The sequence below is a fragment of the Erigeron canadensis genome, chromosome 5 (genome assembly GCF_010389155.1).
Source record: "Erigeron canadensis isolate Cc75 chromosome 5, C_canadensis_v1, whole genome shotgun sequence".
Lineage (NCBI taxonomy): Eukaryota > Viridiplantae > Streptophyta > Magnoliopsida > Asterales > Asteraceae > Erigeron > Erigeron canadensis.
The window spans coordinates 35,170,403-35,186,596 of NC_057765.1; the positions used below are offsets into that span (position 1 = coordinate 35,170,403).

General features: G+C 31.4%; 3 protein-coding genes across 4 annotated transcripts; 1 reads left to right on the top strand and 2 right to left on the bottom strand.

Moving 5' to 3' along the window:
* The first annotated feature begins 544 nt into the window (after window positions 1-544).
* LOC122601675 lies at window positions 545-2,553 on the top strand. The gene is made up of 4 exons (XM_043774416.1): window positions 545-1,128; window positions 1,425-1,632; window positions 1,899-2,028; window positions 2,103-2,553. Exons 1-4 carry the CDS (start codon window positions 545-547, stop codon window positions 2,345-2,347), a joined length of 1,167 nt encoding a protein of 388 aa, XP_043630351.1. The 3' UTR covers window positions 2,348-2,553.
* A 125-nt stretch (window positions 2,554-2,678) lies between these two features.
* Window positions 2,679-3,217, bottom strand: LOC122601676. Its single transcript, XM_043774417.1, has 2 exons — window positions 2,850-3,217; window positions 2,679-2,745 (listed from the first exon to the last, which is right to left on the bottom strand). Exons 1-2 carry the CDS (start codon window positions 3,215-3,217, stop codon window positions 2,679-2,681), a joined length of 435 nt encoding a protein of 144 aa, XP_043630352.1.
* A 919-nt stretch (window positions 3,218-4,136) lies between these two features.
* LOC122599404 (probable prolyl 4-hydroxylase 4) lies at window positions 4,137-7,189 on the bottom strand. 2 transcript variants are annotated; one of them, XM_043771910.1, is made up of 7 exons: window positions 6,954-7,189; window positions 6,797-6,854; window positions 6,546-6,650; window positions 5,768-5,825; window positions 5,359-5,534; window positions 5,202-5,271; window positions 4,137-4,623 (listed from the first exon to the last, which is right to left on the bottom strand). In XM_043771910.1, exons 1-7 carry the CDS (start codon window positions 7,076-7,078, stop codon window positions 4,328-4,330), a joined length of 888 nt encoding a protein of 295 aa, XP_043627845.1. In that variant the 5' UTR covers window positions 7,079-7,189; the 3' UTR covers window positions 4,137-4,327. The 2 variants fall into 2 exon arrangements, with proteins under 2 accessions (XP_043627845.1, XP_043627844.1); XM_043771909.1 differs by having other exon boundaries at window positions 5,202-5,274; window positions 6,954-7,187.
* Between the last annotated feature and the right edge of the window lie 9,005 nt (window positions 7,190-16,194).

Below are 16,194 nucleotides of genomic sequence, written 5' to 3' on the forward strand. Positions count from 1 at the left end.
ATATTTTACTAACAGAAATTAAACATTCACACTTTAGCTTGCAAAATTAGTTGTTAAGCTTCAAGTATCAGAAGTCAAAGATCTAAAATTAGTTGTTAACATTCACACTGGGGTGGCAATCACATACCAATCATAAACCTATATCATGCATAGTTTGTTTTGATTGATGTCATTCTGTGTTTTGTAGTGAGACTAAAACTGTTTGACTTATTCAAATGTCAAATATCTATTGGTACAAGTTGTTTATTTATGTTGTCACCAAAACACAACTTCAACAATTTGTGTCACTTTGTCAAATAACACTTTTCAAATTCATGGAGTAGTTAGCAAAAATCATCCTTTTTTCCTACTAATTTCAACCACCTTTTGACTACTTCCCTACTTTATGAATACCATATATATCTTTGAATTTTGATTTTTTGATACATTCATACTCCCCATTTTTATAAACAAAATGTTGCGAAAATTTGGTGATAAAGTGAGTCGAGTTTGGTCAAAGATTAGACTCAAAGTACGTGCATGGAGGATTCGGACACGTAAAGTTATGATAAAAAGATTCAAGAAAAAGGGGCAAGTCACGATTCGTGGTCAAAATATCAGCCAAGCTGCGGCAGAACGCATTCGGGTTGCTTCTTTTAATGTTGCTATGTTCTCCCTTGCCCCTGCAGTTGGTAGATCAGATGGAAATTGGGTTGATGGTGTTCGTGGACATGAAAATGGTGGACCAAAGAGCATATTGAAGAATTCTCCACTGCATTCGAGCATGATTGTTAATGAAAATCTTGCTAAGAGAGTGTCGATAAATCTTCCAGAAAATGAAATATCTATGGCCCAGAATCATCGGATCCTGAGAAGCCCGATTTGCTTCCCGTTAATTGGGTGGATGGAGGAAGGGAGTAGAAGCATTCTTGATGTACTAAGAGAAGTTGATGCTGATGTATTGGCTTTGCAGGATGTGAAGGCTGAAGAAGAAAAAGAAATGAAACCGTTATCAGATCTGGCTTTCGCTCTGGGGATGAATTTCGCGTTTGCAGAAAGCTGGGCTCCCGAGTATGGGAACGCCATTCTGTCAAAATGGCCGATCAAGAGATCAAAGGTTCAAAAAATATATGACGAGCAAGATTTCAGGTACGTGTCAGAAGCAGTTCAGGCAAAAACCTATATACCTTAATATGGGCCAAATGGGGCAGGTTGAACACTTGACCCATTTGACTCATTGGCCACTGCATCCCCAATCGACCCATTTCCAGTATAATCACATACTACTGCAACCTCTAGTATTTCTCATTCCCGTGTCAAACATGTATCAGACAAATGAAGAAAGTTGATACTTGTTTAACATGGAAAGTAGTTAACTAGGATATCATCACTTTGGCAACCTAATCTAACTTTCCATGAATGTGTGCCGTTAATGATGTGTACAGGAACGTGCTTAAAGCCACAATTGAAGTCCCACGGATGGGTGAAATCAACTTTTACTGCACACAACTTGATCACCTCGACGAGAATTGGAGGATGAAACAGATCAATGCTATCATCAAATCAAGCGATCACCCCCATGTTTTGGCAGGTGGCATCAATTCACTTAGCGAGTCAGACTACTCATTTGATAGGTGGACAAACATCGTTAAGGTAACGAAATAATAACATTTCCTTCTCTGGAAATAATATGTACACCATGAACTTAATGTTTAACACCACTGTATACAATATGATAAAGGTGGTGTATGACTTTGGCGGTCTACATCTCGCCTTTTGAGGTATAATAACACTTGAAGCAGCTAAAACACGTCCAAACCCTATCTCTCACAACCCGTCTTATTACACCTATCTATGTGAATATGTGATTATTACGCAGTCCTGACACATATATACTAATTAACTGAATGTTGTTACAGTATTATGAAGAGTTGGGGAAACCGACACCAAGAACAGACGTCATGAGTTTTCTACACGAAAACAAGTACATCGATGCAAAACATTTTGCGGGCGACTGTGAACCAGCTGTGATCATCAGTAAAGGCCAAAGTATGCGTCACAGCCTTTATCTTTGTAGAGAGTATGTTACAATAGGTTTATTTATTTTGTTGTTCGTGTATCAGGTGTACAAGGCACATGCAAGTACGGTACACGAGTAGATTATATTTTGACATCTAAGGGGCTGCAATATCAATTTGTGCCTGGATCTTACTCGGTAGTATCCTCCAAAGGCACATCTGATCACCATATCGTTAAGGTCGATTTAGTAAAACTCGAGGATGGTCACCATGACACAAAGCGAAGAAAGAAGATGACACAAAACGTTATCAAATTAGCATATGACGGTGCGTGCTGCAGATATACATAAGTCATCTAATGTATGATATTCGATACAAAACTCGTAACAAATTGTCAGAAGAGATGTATGAACAACTAGCTAGCGATATTTTCGCGATGGGGTAAATCGCTGGAACAGGTTATGCAAGAACTAGTTATAGCTTTGTAACTGGTGGACTGGTGGTTTCTATATATATTTGTATCTGATTATTTTTTTGGTATATATAATGATTATTTTAGTGCTATCAACAAAAGTTAAAGGTTGTATATATGAACTACCAAAAATATGAATTTAAAAATTTGAGGAAAAAAACACAAACTTTTACCTATTCTTTTTGGGTAAACATAAAAAGCAACAAACATTACATGATCCTCAAAATTTCATGTAATCTAACTCCTCCATTAATACTATTTGTATTCCCAGTATCTCTACATGCATACAGATGTATATCTGTATATATGCATGCACCCCAGCTTCACAGGTCCATCCATTCTTCCATGGCAGAAACCAACAATCTGCAATCAGCATTTACCCAAGTCGAAGCAGGCTACACAGATGTTTGGTGGCGGAATCATCAAAACCGTCATGACATTCCCCTGTAGCCATGGATTCTTGTTTCTTGTTGAAGAATGAAGGGAGAGGTAAAGACCTGGGTGAGGGAGAATGAAAGAAGGCCGACCCTGCATACGAATCATCAACATTTTCACAATGCAGTTTCAGCTTTCCTTCTCTTCCGGATGTTGAACCCATCTTCTCCGGTAATAGTCTCTGGGGTTGTGGTTTTTGATAACCATTGTTGTTGCATACCGTTGTACGATATGAGTCCCCTTTCTTTAGAACAATCACCGGAGCAACATTACCGAAGCAATATTCTTGTGGGCGCAACACCTCCGTACCCATCAGCTTCCTTGAGAAAACGAGGTGGGTATGGAGAAAAGAAAAAGAAGAAAAATCTAAATTCTAAAGATAGACCAGAAGAGAAATAATTTATGAAAAATGTGTCTATTACTATGAAATATTAGAACCATGAGTTAATTAGTTATATATACCAAAACATTTGGCATAGGTGGTGAAGAAAAATAGGTGGGTTGGGTTCCAACAGCTGTAATTTTGAGTGGATGACATGGTTCTTAATTGGCTTTATATAGCATGTGAAATTTTGATCTAGTATATAGGATATATTTAGTTACATTTTCTCTCTAACGGGCATTATGGGTAAATTTAAAAAGGTAGCTATGACGGAAACAACATTATCGAGAAGTGGTTAAGAGACTATTAAAATATGTTATTTTACAACAAAGCAATCTTGTTACTAAAGGGAACATTAGGGAGGACAGCGAGTGAAACGAACAAGAAACCAAAACGGAACACCTAAACTACGACCCACTTAGAAGCACGGGGGGGGGGGGGTGGTTCTGAATCCAAACTAACCAGTTTACGACCACTTTACTTCGCTAACTGCAGCCAATTTCCAGATTAGCCAACAGATTACATACCACCATGGCCGTTGTCGTCATAAACTGACTAGTAACACCTCTAAAATGATTTGCACTATCTGAGCTAAGTACACTGAAGGCCATTCCATTCTTCTATTTCATGACCAACTCTAAACCTTCTTAAGCTTGTATTTTCTTTGTTTCTAATTTGTATGTAACATAATGCAAAGTTACGCTAAAAGGTAACTTATACAGTGTACAATAAAAATACCTAAAACCTAGTTCTTTGAACCATGATCAATTATATTTTAGGTTAATTGTTTCACATGATTCATGTAAGATTATATTCACGCTGGGCCAAACAAATTTAAGTCTTATAACCATTAGGTACGAAGTATAACTTTTATATAGTTGATAGCTATAAGAACTCGTATACATCTTTATAGTCATATAATCATCATAATAGCCGGTGTTAAAACATATCCAAGTTACGAAAGGTAGTCCATACAAATCAGCAAATTAAAAAATTAAAAAATTACAAGATGAGACTTACATGTAGTGGGAATAAACAAGGTTAACAAAGCTTGCAGCTCCTGCGACAGTAACCAGGAAGTTCAGAAGTTCCGACCATATACTCTTTGTTCTTATTGCACTCTCCCAATGCTGCCCATCTCTCACAATTTTCGTTCATGTCTTTGCAATCCCCACCTTTATCAATAATCTTGTCAAATGCGTCAACGTGGATCCATTTAGTTGCTGACCATTTTTCCCCTTGCAGTACAGGGCAACCACCGTGAAGACTCATTGCATCCGGGATTGCTGTCGGGTACAGGCTGAAGAAGAGCAGCGCATCTCCTTTTTTTGGTTTTACTGTTACGCATTTGCACAGACATATTAGATATAGCTGACAATTTTGATCCACTTACTTATGAATGGATCAATTCATTTTCCTTAAAAGTATAATATATGCTAAATAGAAAAGAGGTAAAAGAAGTCATCAGGGCCAAAAGTCACTTAAAGTGTATCTTTAATACATACAGCTCGTATCATTTTATTCAAGAAGCAAAATGACTATTAGTGAGCTTACATAAATAATTGAGTTTTGTCATCGTATGTTTCACACTAACTGTATATTCAAAATAAGGATCAAATAGGCCGAAAATCGTCTAAACTGTGATGCATGCAACTCCTAAAACATTATTAAAAATAGTGAAATACTAGACTATAATTGAAATAATTCCTTTTCGGTAATCATACATGACACTAATCATTTAGAAGAGTATTAATTTTTAGTATTTTTGGTTTACGTAACATGACATGCACAGGAAACCCAATTTTGACTTTACCCACCCCGACCATTTTTGCAACCTCTGATATTAAGTGGCTATGAACTAATTCTCAACAGACAGGTAAAAGAAGCAATGTTGCGATTTGTGCCTATGGCTCACCTGCAATTCCTTTCTTCGCACATTCAGATAAATCATCATCTGCTTTTGATGTCTTCTGATGACGCGAAGCCTTCTATCAACATTTTAAACATCTATCAATGAGATTCAAACAAGAAATATCCTTCACTTTCAAGTGACTAGAGAATTTTTAACTAACCTCTGCTGATGGGAAAACTGTCTCACCACCTTTTTCAACGTTGCTGAGATACATCAGCACAGTTGCTATTCGATGTCCACCACGTGCAACATTGACGGGGTCGGTGAAGTAATCGAAGTGAGGGTCATATTTTTGACCATGCTCATATCTCAGTACTTGAATGTCCTCTCCATTCTCTGGAAGAAAAAAAATGATCATTCACACATACAAATAAAGTCGACAAAATAAGAAAGAAAAGCGCTCTAGGATCAGACAAATCACAACGTTGATAAGTTCTTTAAGTACGTCCATGAATAACCAAAATTTATGAATATTTATGTATAATACACACAAATTCATGGGAACTTCTGATGCAAGTATCAATCACAAGACATAATTTACTTACAGTGTTGGCCATAGCACAACATACCTTTTGGTAAGAAGGTCCAAGTTGCAAGTTTATCTTCTATGCCAGCAACGATTGGATCCTAAAACAACGTAAATGAATATAAATGGGTCCTAAGACAATAGGGAAAGAAAGAAAACATTTAATCAACCAGAAGCAATTAACAAGACATCATCTTTGCAAGGTTGTAAGTGCAATAGCATAAAGAACAGTCGATTATCTTGAACAACCCATCAAAATAGATATAAAAGCCGCCTAACTAGTCAGAAATGATAAAATCGGAACATGTTCTCCATTTTGAATAGGTGATTAACTATTGTAATTGTAACACAGTTTAACACACCATGATAACCGGAATGGCATTACAGAAAGACCAACAAAGGTAGATGAATTAAACCGAGCACAGATCAGAAGAATCATAATTTTTATATTTACATATAAATTCCCCCATAAACTACTTGCTTACAAAAAGTAACACTGGATTTCAACTTAGTAGCATTCTATTAGTATGGGGAAGACGATTAGAGGAAATAATGAAATATAACATGTTATTGCAGGGTCACCAACAATTAATTTCAATTGTAAGATGGTATTTGATTTCGACTTTATAAAAAAAAGTCTAATGTATTAGTCATATTGATCTGTTTTTTTCCAATTAATCCAAAAAGGATGACTTAACTAAATTTGTCATAGATTATTTATCCATTAAGTCACTAATTGCTCATTCAACACATAAAACAAACAACAATAAACAAACACGCCCGACTTGATGATTACACGTGTAAAACGGTAACAAAAGTACCTTGTTCTTTGCAATAAACATCCCAGAACTCGTCCGAACCTCACTAAGCTTACTCTCACCAGAAAGATTATCCGCAACCGAAGATCTCTTCAGCTCAGCTTTAGCCTGGTATATAACAATACATATCAAATTATCAATCACTGATCCCATATCAGTCAAACAAATAACACATAACAATGAACAATCTATATCTATATATCTGTATATCTATATCTATATCTATGGATTAAACATATAAAGTAATTACTTACAAGGGAAATCAGGTGATCACATTCTTCATCAGTAAGAAATCCTTCATACACAAATGCTCTGCAAAACCAAATACTATATTAATACTAAGCTCATTATTGCAACCTAAATAACTTTATAAAAAATCCAAACTTTTTTATAAAGGTTACAACTTTTGACCTGGGTTTCCAAGAAACTTGTTTGACTTTAGATGGGTTGATGATGGATGAACTTAAAGATTGAGAAACAGATAATAAAAATGAAATGAGTAATAATAATAGATGAAAATTAGAAATATTAGTCATTGTTTGTTTGTGAGTATTCAGAAACAAGGAAAACAGATCTATATGTATGATTGAAGTTGTGTTTTTGTGAGGTCTACTGGGAAAAGGTTTTCATTTCTAACTACTTTGGTTCCATATTCGAGTCTGTATTGTTGACTTTCAAATTCTATAATAACCTTGCATTAACAACCGGTTAATTGGTCATAATTTTCTTTAACGTTAATTTGGGCTCCTGCTTCCCAACATTGCTTTTTCATATGTTCAAAGTTCAATTTTATAAAAAACTCAATTATTATTAAAATTTTAACATTTTGTTAAGGTTAAACTCAAAACCTTAAACTATTATATTTAAATTTAAATATCAATACATCTAAATATTTGATTTTATTTGTTTTGTTATAATTAATATGTTTCTTATATATATAATATATATCAATAAATTATCAAATGTTAAAAAAAAAAAAAATTAATATGTTTTCTTACCTCACAACCTTGTATAGTTGTATTAAACACTAGTTAATTGATCATAATATTTTTTTAATTGACCGATAATCGTCAATGATGGTCTGCTCAGCTAGTCATAGACATTCTCGCTTTTATTAAGATTTTGAGTTCGATCTTCAAAGGTGGCGAATCTTGGAGTTTTTTCTTTTGAATATTTGTAATGGCTCATGGACAACATCTCGTTATCTTGAGTATGTGCAAGGCTTCACCATTATACACTGAGGTTTCTCTAATATCTTATACCGACGGACTGTTTGGGGGGAAAAAATTGATCAACAATCTAAACTAAACTAAAATGATAAAAGTTTTCTTTTAAAAGACAAAAAAATATCTAACTCGAAAGGAAAATGCTTACTGCTCGTGTTATTTATTGCGGATTGAAAAGATTTCATATTTTTCACTAGATTTAAGGAAACTCCGATTCAATCCGCCTCCCGGTTCCATTTTATTTTCCTTTTGAAGCCGAACCTAAGATGCCCTTTTTTATGTAACCACAAGAATGTCCGTTTAACGTACCTGAGAAGTTTGAAATGTGTTAAACTTTGTATTTATATATATACCTCGTAATATTATTAATGAAACACTTGTTTTCTTTTTACCGGTCTTTATTGTTATCCTTTATTGTTTAGAATTTATACTTTTACAATAACTTAAAAGCATAATTCTCTATTTTCTTTTTTTTAGTTCTTAGTTTCAATCAATTGAGAGTTAGTTTTTTTATTTTTAAATGCACATATATGAGTAAAGGTTTTTTTCTGAAAATTAACGTCAACTAAGACAATATATTTTGAGATTTTGATTATCACGTAGTTTTTAGTCTATTTTATTACCTATTTAATTATCTATACAGCTATACAAAAATTGTAGCCCATGATATTGAATAGACCAATATATCTCTTTTATCAATTTACATTATTTAATTATCTTTTAACTTTTTAAATATATATATATATATATACTATATTAATAAACAAACTACCCTTTGTCAACTCTATGCCTTTAAAATACCCAAAATACTCTTAATTTTCAACACATTCCTAACTCACACATTAAATCTATCCAATATATCCCTAAAATATTTTACACTCATATTTATCCAAACTATCTATCTCCTTTGTTAATTAATTTAAATATTTTCACCTAATATCTCTATAATATGCTTAATAAAGTTATTTACAAAAGATACATCTCTTAACCATAAAATAACTACACTATCATTTACGTTTTATTACTTTTAGATTAATAACCACATCGTTACCACCACCAGCACCACCCGTTCCCGTCACCGCCGCCGCATTGCGCCGGTACCCATCTCGTATATATATGTATATACACTATTTTTTACATCAATTACTTCTGTTATCTATCACCATCATCACCAGTTGTCGTTGCTAACTCACCGATGGTTCATTGCGCGGGTAACCCTTTAGTAACTATAAATGTTTATGATCTCCTCAGTCTATATATAAAGGAAAAAATTAGTAGAAAATAAGGGATGTTGGCTTGTTAAACTTCAAGGGGTAGTAACATGTTTCTGATTACCGATTTAATAGTCATCTTTATATATATTAAAATACAACTTATCAAATCTTAATTGACCAATCAAAACTCTCAATTTATTTAAATTATCAAATTAAACATGTGACTTAATTCAATTAATTAAAATTACTTATGTTGTCGACAAAAACAAAAATGTCTCTAGATAAATACAATAAAGATAAAATACAGTTATTCAATAACTTATAATTCTACATAAATACTAGCTACTATTAAATTATTATATTTTTTGTTATCTTAAGAATGAATGTCGACCTAATGCTTTAGTTTAAAAACCCCCATCCAGATTAGTTATATATATTCTAGATCAAATATATATATATATATATATACTAGATTAAACCTGCACGTTGTGCGGTAAATACAATAATTTATAGTTACATTATTATTCATAATTTATATAATATAATATATATAAACATCTTTATATTAATATAGAAAATGAAAAAATAAATATTAATGATTAGTTTTATGATGGATAATTAGGATTAAAATATCATGATGTATTCAAAATAAAAAGAAAAATGTAGCAAATGAAAAACATATATAAATATAGCAAATTAAATAGAAAAATGTCAACTAATTAAAAATCTAATATTGTAAAGCTAAAAATGCGTCATATACCATCTCTTAATTATAGAGATATAACTTGAAATCTAAATTATTTTTTAATATAGTAAGAGAAATGTACATAAAAGAATACATATATGATGTATTCAAGCTCAACTTAGAACAAAATAATTTATCTTCTACATATACTCATAGGTTTTTTGTTATTATTAAAAATTAATTAAATTAAGTCATGCTAAGTAGTCTAATTAGATAAGTCATGCATTAAAAGGGTTTGATGTTATCCAAATGTAACAAAAAAAATTTATATACGTATATGTATAATATATTAAATATTAATTAAAAAATATATTGATTAATTAATTAATATTAAACTTAAAATAATCAAAATTTATAATAATTTGACAACTAAGCTAAAATCCTACATGTCATTTAAAAAAAATGTCACATATGATTTTTCATATCCTCTCTTAGTTATATAGAGAGATTTATTAATATTATTAAAAGGCAAATGATCTAATTTAAGTTGACCAATCATAGCCCTTAATTTCTCAAAATTAATTATATCATCAAATGTCTAAATTAATTTATACTTTTTGGTTTCCATCACCAATTTACACTTTAACTTTAGTTTAAAAATATTTAATACTTTATTGCATAATGTTTATCTAATAACAAAATATAGCTAAAAGTTAGAAAGTTTACTACATTAATATTTATATCAGTATTTTATTTTATATTATTAAATGTAATCAAACTAATTGTAATATTGTTGTTATTAGTAATTGTAATCAGACTATAATTAGGATATATTTAGGATACATATTATTCTTATATAAATTGAACCCTACAAACAAAATCAAAAGACGCAAAGTCTTTGAAAACCCCATGAACCAGCCGCTACTTTTATTGTTCTTAACAACTATGGCTAAGGAAAATAAAATAAAAAACTTTTTTATAATACATTAATGAAAACTATGTCAATTGTGTAATCAAAGTTAAAATATTGTTTTTGTATAATAGTTTGTATAAAATAAAGTCTACTACAACATCCAGTCTTGATATTATTTAGCATTTAATATTAACATTTGAATATCTTAGTTCTTTTTTAAGTATATTTTTATATATAACGTATAAGTCTTTTTTGTTTCATATAATAATTCTTATATTGAGAATATTATAAAAGCCGTGTATTTGACACGGGTCTAAAATCTAGTTGATCAATTACTTTACATTACACCAATAAACCACACTGCGGGAATCATCGAAAGGAGGCTTTTATTGACTTCATTATATCTTAGTTGCATATGTGGTATTCTGGTAGGTGCAAAAAGAATTGGATATCTTGGATGGAATGGCTTAATTGTCCACTTCTTGTTGTCTAAGTGTCTATGATTTGTCAAGTATTGTTGATCTAGATATTTTATGCTTTGATATTATTCTGGTATTTGTTATTTACTTGTACTCATTGGGTTCTCTAGTGTTTCGCTAGTGACCTTTTATTTTAATATAATATTCGTTCTAAAAAATAAAAAAACCACACTCCGAATTAATTCAATTTGGTCATAACTACTTAACTAGATTAGCTAGGCTACGCACATGAATGTGCCAACAAACTATTTTTATATCATTTGATACAACCATTTGGTACTAATAAGTTTGAATCAATGGTTTTTATATGTTTAATGGAACATAAGATTTATATGTTTTTGACAATAATCAATATAACTGAATACCTGTATAAAAGTATATAATTGTTTCCTTTATCCGATTATCCGATTATCCGATGTTAAATCACGACTTGCTATCATAAAGCTTGTTTGCCTTTGTATTGGATGTTTGTTTGTTTTTTTTTTAATTGCTGTGATTAAAAAGATAAGCTAATTTGGCCTCTTTGACATATTACTCAATTTTTAGATTGAAATACATAGAGATTATTATTAAAGTAAATTAACATTGTTCTATGGAAACGTTTTAACTTTATTCATTTGAATTTAGAAAAAATTGTGATGCATAACAATCTTTTCAACTTTTTTACACTATCCTCAACATCCACTACTAAAACCATTATAGGGTCGTAAAACATAAGAAAGATGTGTAAACTATTTGTCCTGTCACTTTGCGTATGTATTGTGCCAGTTATATAGTATAGAGTTGGATATGAATTATTAGATTCTAGATAGAAAGTTACAAACCAAAAACATGGGTGGTTTTGTCTTTTTTTTTGAAATGCAGAACATGGTATGTCTAACGATGTATAGTAGTTGGTTTTCATTTTTCTGAGTCTAGATTTAGATATATGCACAACATATGCAGTTGGTTTTAACAATAGATCAAAAAGGTCCAAGTAATGAATTTGTTGGTAACTAAAGAGGCTGACATTTCTCACATGAATCTTAAATGGGCTACTAGACTTTGGTGTGGGCCGCCCAACCTTTTTTTAGTATTTGGTTTTACAATTTGTCACTTCGTCGGTTAGTCCCATTCTTATTCAAACTATTCAAGGAAAAAGATATAAAAATCATATGATAATCAAGAATATCAAGAAGAGAGAAGTATATACATGCAAAATACGCCATGACAAAACCCTACAGAGTTCTATTGCCACATTGCGTATCATTAGTAGTTCTTAGAGTTTTGCTTGCTTTTTATCAATAAAAAAACTTACAAAAAAAACACATCTCACGAGACGAATTGCGCTAAGTTTTATCAACTACTTCCAATTCTAATGATGTAATCTTACACTCTTGTTGAACATTCCTTCATACTAGTCATGAACAAAATAAAATAATAGATAAAAAGAAGAGGAAACTCACATATTTGTATACTTTTTTTATTAACGAGTATAAAAGAATATCATTTCGATTCATGTAAACCGACCACTTATATTAAGTTGGCCCGACTTTTAATTTGGACTAGTAAGCCACCGCCCAACTTTGTTTAATCATATTATAACAAGTAATAACTATTGGATGGTCAGTGATGTCTAGCCTAGCCGGTCAGATACACTCTCATGATACAAGAAAATAGCAGATTTGCAACAACTTTAGCGGCACTCAGTTCTATGTTACTAATTTGCGACACACTTAGCGATATTTTAGCGACGTTTACTTCAAAATGTTACAAATCGTGTTGTAGATTGCATCGCAAATTTACATCCCCTTGTTAGCGCCAACAGAGTCATCCGAACCATATTTTCTCAAGTTATTAGTAACATAGAAATGTTATTGACAATTGTGTTGGTGCTAACAAGTTATTGACAATCGATAGAATAACTTGAGAATCCTTGTCAAACTGATCAGTTTTATCTAAAGTCTTGAGTTCGATCTTTAGAAATGATAAATCTTTGGGTTTTTCTCTTTGAGTACCTGTAACGGCCCATGAACAATATCTCGTTGTCTAGGATACGTACAAGATTTCACCATTATACAGTGAAGTTTCTCTAATGTCATATACGGACGGAACGTTAAAAAAAAAAGCTATTGTATTATTATCCATTATCTCCAAAAAAAAAAATTAAAACACCCGGTTAATGTAATGATTAATATAATAATTACAAAAAATATATAAATGGTCAATTTCAATTTCTAGTCCTACCAAACTATTCGATTCGTGTCAGGTTATACAAAGAGTTTTTGTTGTGTTGTTGAGAAAGAGTTGTCAAATTGGGCACCACCAACTTATAATCAAAAGGTGGCCTACAATGAAAACCGTGATAAGCGATCAATATCCATGAGGGCATTGGCAATTTGGCATATGCCACCACGCAATTTTCCCTGACCTGTGACTTCGTTTTCTTTTTAGATATTTTTATTATCTTTACTTCATTTTCATTTTCATTTTCCATTTTTAATAAATATATATCACTTTCATACGGTAAGTACTGAATATTTTATTTTATTTATATCTATTTGTAGATGTGAATCCTACAATAATCAATTGTACCAAACTGGTGATGATGTTAGAATTTTTGTACATTTTTTATTACATGAATTTATATGTCGCTATTTTATTACTATATTTATATCTATTTTGCAAATGTGAATCCTACAATAATCAATTGTATTAAACTTGTGATGATGTCTGAATTTTGTATATTTTATGAGAAGTGATCTGTGCACCACCAGATTTTGACCGTACACCACTAAATATGTTATATAACATTGTACTGTACAACACTCTAAAGCATATTTGGTAGTGTACGATCAAAAATAGGTGGTGTACAGATTAACTCTCCCATATTTTATTGGGGTTTGATAACAAATGCCCCGGCTATTAATTAGTGAGCATTAAATTTGTTTTTCTATTTATTTTTTTTCGAAATGTTAAATAAAGTCTTTAAGGCTTTATTTATTGTACATAACAAACCCTACATTTTATATCAAAAACTTACTTTTTGAATTTTATGATAAGTTTTTTTTTAAAAAAAAAATTAATTTCAATTCAGACGTGTTGAAGATAATTTTAACCAGTCATTTACTGGACCTCCAACCCCATCCTCATGAAAAATACATTGAAATGAGAAGCCCAAAACTCGAACCCAAGACCTTAGAAAAAACTCACCTTCGGAACCCAAGACCTTGGATTTAGAATATACTCCTGGCTAACTCACCTAAATGGAGTTAGCATTATTTAATGAACCTTAAAATGATTAAGATTCAACTTAATTTAATGACTATAAAATGCGTTAACTTAATAAGCATTAATTACATTTCCCTTCATTTTATGTTTGCTTATTAATGCAGGAGGCATTTGTTAGCAAATCAGTACATTTTTCCCCGAATATTTAATCAGTATACAACATCATAGATTATTCACTGTATGATGGTGAAGTTTTATACATATATATCCTAGATAATGATATGTTGACCATATGTCGTTACAGGTATTTAGAAAAGAAAAACTTTAAGATTTGTCATCCTTAAGAATCAAACTTAAACCTTATATGAAAATGAAAGTGTTTCTGACAAGTTGGTGTGAATAACAATTTCGTATATTTATTGCATGAATTTTATACTCCGTATGTATTTGAGAGCATTTAGTTCGCTTCTATCCATATATCTTGTCAACCTTGTACATGAGTTGGATGACTTGGATCCATTAACGGAAGTATGGAAGAAAATTACACCTTTATACGTGGCACATGGACCACATAGAAAAACAGTTGGCAGTTCTATCAACTAAAAAGTAGTAATTCATCCGTCCCAATTTAAATGTCTTATTTTGACTTTTGAAGTCTTTCTTTTGCAACTTTGACCGTAAATTATTTTGTATGTGTTATACAATAGTTGATGTAAAGTATATATATAGATTGAGCTTCACATGTATTTTTCATTGATATAACTTTCATTAGGTATTATATTATGAAAACAAATATATTTACGGTCAAAGTTAGAGAAAAAAGACTCAACAAGTCAAATTTGGACATTTAAATTGGGACGGAGGGAGTAATAATCAACGATGAATCGATTTAATTTCATGATGCAGTCACACTATTTATTGGTATGTAACGATAATAAAAAGCACAAATCACATATAGATCACGCATACACTCCCAAACATAATGCACATCAGGGTGGGGCTACCACATCGAACTATCGAATACCCTTTGTGGAACCAAAAACCATCATGAACCGCTACGACGCTATGACATGAAAGAGGTGTCACATTGTCGATGTATTTTTAACCATCGTTTTTTATATTTTAAGTGTGAAAAGTATAACTTTTTTATATTTGTTTGCACTTGTAAACTATAATATCTATGAAACGGAGGTTCAATAATCATTGGTTTAATTTACAAATGTTAATGGTAGTATTATTTAATTTGCACCAAGCACATGTACTAAAATAAGGTGAATAGTATGAGACGTGGGGCGGTAGCCGATAGCACATGGATAACTAGCTAGAGAGACAGATCCTTCAATAATAATGTTGTAAAATAAAATCCTTAAATGGATGATAGTTTTGGATTGTAGGGTGCATTACATTACATATATCCCTTGACCTTAATTAAGCTATCCACGATTTGAAATAATGTCACTCAAAAACGGATTTACTGTATATTATGAGAACTCAAGGTCAATGATAAGCGTGTATCAATCAATGCCCCCATATGGACCATATGGTCATTTAATACATCAAATTGGTTGAACTCATCACTAAGGTTTTAATCAAATGATAGATAGAAGCGATGGCGTAACATTTTTTGTTCGATTTGCTAAATGTTACATTCTTTTATCTTTTTTAATTTTTCAGGCTAGCAGATAAATGTAATCAATAATCATACATACATATTTACATGAAAAAGATGTGTATCTAATGTATTTTAGTATCACGAAATAGAACTTTTATCGTTAAAAAATAAATAGATTATGCTTAATTCTAAATCCTTTGCATGTGATGATATTTTAGCGTCGTTGCAACAGAGTAAGGTTTTCAATTAAATTTAAAAACAATAATTGTCCCATCAAAAATTAGTACCAGTATATTGCAACAACGTAAACTAA

Bases quoted from the DNA above. Each gene is read 5' to 3' on its own strand.
- LOC122601675 (XM_043774416.1), top strand. From the start codon at position 545: ATGATAAAAAGATTCAAGAAAAAGGGGCAAGTCACGATTCGTGGTCAA. The intron at 1,633-1,898 runs GTAACGAAATAA...ATGTTGTTACAG, and splicing joins GGTGGACAAACATCGTTAAG to TATTATGAAGAGTTGGGGAA. The intron at 2,029-2,102 runs GTATGCGTCACA...TTCGTGTATCAG, and splicing joins GATCATCAGTAAAGGCCAAA to GTGTACAAGGCACATGCAAG.
- LOC122601676 (XM_043774417.1), bottom strand. From the start codon at position 3,217: ATGGGTACGGAGGTGTTGCGCCCACAAGAATATTGCTTCGGTAATGTT. The intron at 2,746-2,849 runs GTAAATGCTGAT...GTATGCATGTAG, and splicing joins TGTAGCCTGCTTCGACTTGG to AGATACTGGGAATACAAATA.
- LOC122599404 (XM_043771909.1), bottom strand. From the start codon at position 7,078: ATGACTAATATTTCTAATTTTCATCTATTATTATTACTCATTTCATTT. The intron at 5,275-5,358 runs GTTAGTTAAAAA...AAATGTTGATAG, and splicing joins CAGTTTTCCCATCAGCAGAG to AAGGCTTCGCGTCATCAGAA. The intron at 4,624-5,201 runs GTGAGCCATAGG...AATGCGTAACAG, and splicing joins TGCGAAGAAAGGAATTGCAG to TAAAACCAAAAAAAGGAGAT.